Source organism: Diabrotica undecimpunctata, chromosome 7, assembly GCF_040954645.1.
Source record: "Diabrotica undecimpunctata isolate CICGRU chromosome 7, icDiaUnde3, whole genome shotgun sequence".
Classification (NCBI taxonomy): domain Eukaryota; kingdom Metazoa; phylum Arthropoda; class Insecta; order Coleoptera; family Chrysomelidae; genus Diabrotica; species Diabrotica undecimpunctata.
This window is the reverse complement of record NC_092809.1, coordinates 10427366-10433612: the sequence shown is the minus strand read 5'-3', so window position 1 is coordinate 10433612 and position 6247 is coordinate 10427366. Positions and strand designations below refer to the sequence as shown.

The 6247-nt window shown below is 31.4% G+C and overlaps 1 protein-coding gene across 1 annotated transcript; it reads right to left on the bottom strand.

The window, feature by feature from the left end:
- Nucleotides 1–1499: 1499 nt before the first annotated feature.
- Cchl (Cytochrome c heme lyase) lies at nucleotides 1500–5904 on the bottom strand. The gene is made up of 6 exons (XM_072536691.1): nucleotides 5764–5904; nucleotides 5410–5630; nucleotides 4942–5073; nucleotides 3921–4087; nucleotides 2495–2704; nucleotides 1500–1774 (listed from the first exon to the last, which is right to left on the bottom strand). Exons 2-6 carry the CDS (start codon nucleotides 5626–5628, stop codon nucleotides 1711–1713), a joined length of 792 nt encoding a protein of 263 aa, XP_072392792.1. The 5' UTR covers nucleotides 5629–5630; nucleotides 5764–5904; the 3' UTR covers nucleotides 1500–1710.
- Between the last annotated feature and the right edge of the window lie 343 nt (nucleotides 5905–6247).

Below are 6247 nucleotides of genomic sequence, written 5' to 3'. Positions count from 1 at the left end.
TGTACCGGTAACATATGTACCATTTTGTAACAGGTCATGTGCTAAACTAATGCTTGTATAAAAATTGTCTACATAAATGGCATGTCCCCTATGAAATATGTTTTCACACAATTTCATCACAACTTTTGACGAATGTCCTACTTCACCAATATCAGTATAATTGGCACCAGTGTAAATTAATATTTTTTGAACCATCCCATTAGGCTCGCACAACCTATACAGCTTAATACCATACCTGTGGCGTTTATTTTTTATATATTGTCGAAAAATGAGCCTTCCCCTCCAAGGCATCATTGACTCGATTGACAAATTTTTCTCCGGATAGTAGATTACTTCCATGCGTTGGTTAAACAAATTAAAAAGAGGTCGTATTTTAAACAGACGGTCACTGGGTATGCGTTCGCCATCTACAGGATTATCTACAAAATGTATTGCTCTCAGAATGGTTTGAAATCGATTACGGGACATAAAATTTCTAAATACAGGAATATTGAACAGAAAAGTGGTATTCCAATAATCTTCTATTCTATTCAGCTTTATTGTACCTGTGTGGTACAATAGTCCCAAAAATACTTTAAACTCATTCAGAGACACATCTTTCCATGCAGTAATTCTAGAATGTTCAGCAACACCTCTTAAAAAAATCTCTGCAAATTTGTTTGTATGTGTAAGAAGGAGGTTGTAAAATTCAGGTGTAGCGAATAAATTAAAATACGAATACGGTTCGTCATTCTCAAGATTTAATGGAATTTGCATACCCGTAAAGTCTATTTGCTGTAAATATTCGTTATCTGTCCAATGCCAAGTATCATAATTTTGTTTTTCAGCAACCGTAACCTCTTCATCTGAAGACGTTTCATCTTCCGTCACATCAGATGTTGATTCATCGTCTTCTTTTGAATACGTTCCAATCAAATGAATTTTGTGGTATCATTAGTTTAACACATTATTTTTAAATTTTTTTTGCCAGTTATCACTTTTTTCAAAAAACAGTTTTCATTGAGTTACGGCCCTTTTCGTTAACCTTTAAAAATTACATGCAACTAAATAAATGGCTTGCTCCTAGCGTTACATGTAACATCATATACTGAGTGATTTATAAATCCGAATGCGCAAATTCATTTAATTTTATGTTTTTTAATAAAACTGCCCCCAAAAAAATATTAGCATCACATTAAAAACTGTGAAAAAATAATCTGGGCACTAATGGGTTAATTTTAATATTGTGGTTTACTCCCAACGAAAATAATAATTGTAATAAACAAATGCTGTACGGCAAGTTATTTTTTGTAACTCCAAAAACTCGTCATACAAGGATTATCGAAATACTTTTTAACTGTAATGTACCCAAATTTTTAGGCGATAGAGTACCAAATACCCGAGATTGGTGTGATTATATTGAAAGTCCTAACATTTAGTTGTTGTCATACCTTATATTTTGCAGTGGGTCATCTCTATTCAAATAACCCCTCTACTTCAACAAAAATTATCACAAAAAGTATAGTAACAATAGTGTATATTAAATCTTTAATAAATTATTCCAGATTGAATTTGATCAAGAAAACATTTCCTTAATAACAAACTGCCAAAAGTAATAACGAGCTTTTTGCAACAAATCAACTCATAGAACATTTTCAAAATGTGGCTGACACAAACAATTTCCTTCTTCTACAGAATTGTAGTTATACGACTGCCTGCAGCTAACTATATCTATTCATCGCTGTAGAACCATCGCCACCAGCACACCTTCATTCTGTCCCAAATGTTGTCAACGCTGAAAATAAATAAGTTGGTATTATTTTCTTTATTGAAATATATCCATATTTAGAAAATATTCATGTGATAAATAAAAAAAAAGTATCAAATAGATCGCGAATGTAGGACAAATTTTAAAAATAAATTTGATTTCAATACAAGAGTTTAAATTTAGCAACCCGAGCATTTTCCTTAAGTATATTGCGACGTTCACCTCCTTCTAATGTTACATCTTATTCTTTTCTGTTTCAGTTCACTCTCAGTCTCATTTCTGTAAACGAGGTATAAGACGGAAAAAGTGGTACATAAGGTGGTACTTATTTGGCTTTAAAAAGCTTTATACTATGTTTTCTGTATTATTAAAATTTAAATATGTTTAAAATTGAATAAAGTAATTTTATTATTTATTTATTTTTTTAGATTTCAATAAAATTGAAAAAGTTTACATGTTAGATAAGTCACCCCTCTCAGTATGTAAATAGACTCTTCCAATTGTTTACTGTGACTACTATTTCGTAAAACACCATATTTAATATGTACTGATTTAGAAATATCTTCCAAAGTATTAAATGTTGTACTAATAACTCTTTCTGTCACACTTGAATAAAATTTTTGAACTGATAATTGGAAAAATCTGTCATTATTTTTATATAAAATTATTTTAAAACAGTAAGTGTACCTACCACTGCACTCATTCAATTTATGCAAATAAACTATAACTACAAATGATTTATCTTACCTGTCCATAGCCGGCCGAACATCCAACAGAGCAAATCTGTATTTGTCATCACAATCTCCACCATCATAATAGTCAATTACATACCGGACGTCTTTCCCGCACCTGTCAACAATCCAGTCGTGTCTGTCGAAAGGTAATTCGTATCCCAAAAGATGGCGAATTCTAGCTCTGGGACTGTAATCTTGTGCTTTACCGCCAAAGCTTTTCAGTCTAAAAATATATTAAATATATTAATCATATAAAAACACTTCTATTGGTTAGAATTAGTTCTCTTATAGTAGAAAACTGTACAGCAGAAAAAATATAACGTATCAAAAATAAATGCAGTACCCCAGCATTTTTCTTATGTAAAAGTGGTTTCAGATAAATTAGCTGAAACTTTGCAGGGAGGTAGCTATGGTAATACTGTTGATTAAAAGTTCTCTATGCCTCAAGATGCAGAAATTGATTGGTTCTGAGATACAGAGGTGTTGGTTTTTAGTACATTTAAATAATATATATTTATTATAATGGTTAAATGCTCGAATATATGAATTTTACAAATAAAAGACAGATATCGAGCACAATTTTTGTATTAAATTTTGCCCAAGTACTTTTGCTCTTAGACCATCTTCAGTGACATTTTGTCAAAAATTGTTGGCTATCCAGCACATCAATTAATACACATTTTCTGTAAAGTATACATTGTTGCTTGATTATTCCCCAAATCATGGATCCCAGAAACATAGTACCATATCTGCATTGCAAAAAATACTGGATTGGACGATATATGTGGCAGTGATAAATTTTGTATAAAATCAAAGGTAATGCAAATGCATTACTTGTAGCTGCTTTTTTGTCATGGAATCCAATAGCTTTTCTTAGATGAAGTGCTTTTTGTATTTTGCAAGAAGCTGCATCAGCCTCAGAAATATCCTTTTTGCTTACGGTATGTTCAAATTTGTCACATTCCACACATGTGTCGGTATGGGGAAATCCAGAGTTAATATTAAATTTTACTTTAAATTCTTTGCAATACATTTTGTGGGGGATGTTAAGGTAGTATTCCTGCAGAAAGGCCTTGTGTTTATTTTTTACTGTTAACTCTGATGATAGGTACAGCTGATTCAGATTTTTTCGCAATGAGTAATGCATGGGAGAAAATGTATATATGTGAGGCATTATGAGGGTTGTAGTTTCTAGGACAGCAATTATGTTTCCCCCTCTAATTTATAGATGCACAACCTTTTTCTACTAGTGATAACTGAATTCTTTTTAAATAAGGCAGTGTAACTGCACAAATGCTGGCAAATGCTTTGACACAAATAGACCTTTACTAGACTACTTTACTTTACTACTACATCTAACTACTAAGATGTGAAAATAACTACTAAGATGTGAGTAAGAAAGATTATGGTTTAGAATAATTGCAACAAATTAATTTTACCTTGGATCTCGACATTCATTAGCATGTAGTGCCTCCCATTTTAAAACTTCTTGCCATGCTTGTTCGTTATTGGCATTATGAATTTTTATTATGTTGTCCATATCTCCTTGCTTGATATCATCATCTCTCCATTTCCAACCTTTTCTCAGCATGGCATTCCAAAACATCTACACAAAAGCATTTTACCAATTTATACAAATATATCTATTAATAAATGTTACAGCAGTTTTTCGAAATATATAAAAGTAGTTATAAGATATCACTCTATACTATCTGCAAAAGAAATACTTGGCAGTATCTGTGAATAATAGTAGGACGATTTGTTACATGAGCATAAAGATGCCACAAAAATGAATGTATATAAAAATACTATATTATTTATTGTAATATTTGCCCCAGAAACAAGCACATTATTGACTAAAGAGGAATAACAATCAAAATTTTTTAAAAGAAGAGTAATAGGAAAATACCAAGCATAAAAGAAAATGAGAGATAAGCAAATGGATATCATTATGAGTTTTTTTATAAGCAATAACTATTCAAATATATACAAGAAAGGTTAGCACACCTAAATGTTTGAATGCATAACTACAGTCCTGTATATATGACACTGCAGCAACCACTCTTACTGTTTTTCTTTGTGGTCAAAATACAGTTGATGCTTCCATCCACTGCCTATCCCACACTATCACATCAAACATCAAGTACAACTAAATGATGGATGGTATATACTGTGAAAAACGTTTCTTTTACTACAATTTTAAATGAGAAACCCATTTGAGGCTACCTTCACTGGGACCAACTGTGAAAAAGTCCTAGGTAAATCCTTAATACATTTTTTTGTGAAAGATTTCTGAAGTTGAACTCGAAAGATCAAACATATCATATTTTCAATTAAGAGTGTGGTTCTATTACATATTTATACTTATTTTAATTAGTTTTTTATGTTAAATTAAATATAATAACTTCATAATATTTACTATCACTGTTTCTAAATTTGATATTTGATAAAACATATTACCTGTGGACTAGGATATACCCAAAATTGCCCTTCTCCTTCTTTTATTATAGCTTTAGGTATTGTTGAGGTCTGGCGATCAGTTGACAAGGGAAAGGGTTGTCCTGGCGATGGCTTTTGATTGGCTGGTCCCATCTGTGCATTAAAAGTATATCTTAATTTTTTTATAATGGTACATAATTACCTATATTTATCTAATATAAAATCAAAAGTATTTTTCATTAATTAGGTAGGTACCTATTTAATGTGTCACACTTATCTTCAAATAATAGCGATTCTACCCTAATACATATGGTTACAACTCGTTTTAAGAAAACGTTTTACTCAACACAGAGTTAATTTCACGTAAGTACAGATTTTTTAGAACAATTATCCAGCCATCAATAAATGAAATGAGTTAAAGATTGGCTACATCTATTGAATGACAAGAAATTAGTTTTTACTATTAAAAATTTTTAATTTTCTACATACCATATTTAAGGGATTTATATCGTCATTGCCCTGTACTGGGCAACCAGATTCCACTGGTTTTTGTTGTACCTTTTGGTGCATAGGACATTCTGGCGGTATTTCTCCAGTGTAATTCTGATATTTCTGGCGATGTTTTTCTACTTCCACAGGATCATTTGCATTTATTAACTGCGATGCAGTTACTTTCGCTATTTCAGCCGCCGAAACTGAATTTCCCATTTCTGTAAACCAAAAACATGAAATTTAGCACATGATATTCTAATTCTAAAAATGTAAGGTTATACAATACTTACATAACTAGAACAGTTTATTTGCAGAGGAAATAGCTTAAAAATAATTATGTATTTAACTTACTTTTACAATTTTATTTGATCATAAGTTATTCAAATAATTTAATGCACTTTTAGTATATTTTGACTTTCAATGTACATTCTCAAATATTCCAGAGTTAAAATGTCATAGATGACAAGGTGACATGAAGTTAGGGCTAGAACAGAATTGTGCACAGTAAATACCATAAATAGTAGTGTTAGTGGCATACAATAAGTGGGGAGAGTGAATTGATAGGCCCAGCCGTTCGTAATGGCGACGGCGCTACTAGTCACGTTGTGTCAGTTGAATAGAGGTATATCAAGGTTATTAAAAGACAGGTTACATGGTAACTCTGACAATAACAGAATGAAATAAGTCAACGTGGTGTAACCCGAGGGGTAAATTTTACGAATTGTTTGAGAACAGAATAGGATAAGTGGTTATATTGTTGTTAAATATCGTTAGTGTTTTAGTTTATGTTTATATCTTGGAGATATAATATGTCTATAGATATCATTGAGTCTTT

Excerpts from the sequence above, each read along its gene's own strand:
- Cchl (XM_072536691.1), bottom strand. The coding sequence starts at position 5,628 with ATGGGAAATTCAGTTTCGGCGGCTGAAATAGCGAAAGTAACTGCATCG. Across the intron at positions 5,074-5,409 it reads ATATAAATCCCTTAAATATG|ATGGGACCAGCCAATCAAAA; the intron begins GTATGTAGAAAA and ends TTTAATGCACAG. Across the intron at positions 1,775-2,494 it reads GTTCGGCCGGCTATGGACAG|CGTTGACAACATTTGGGACA; the intron begins GTAAGATAAATC and ends ATTTATTTTCAG.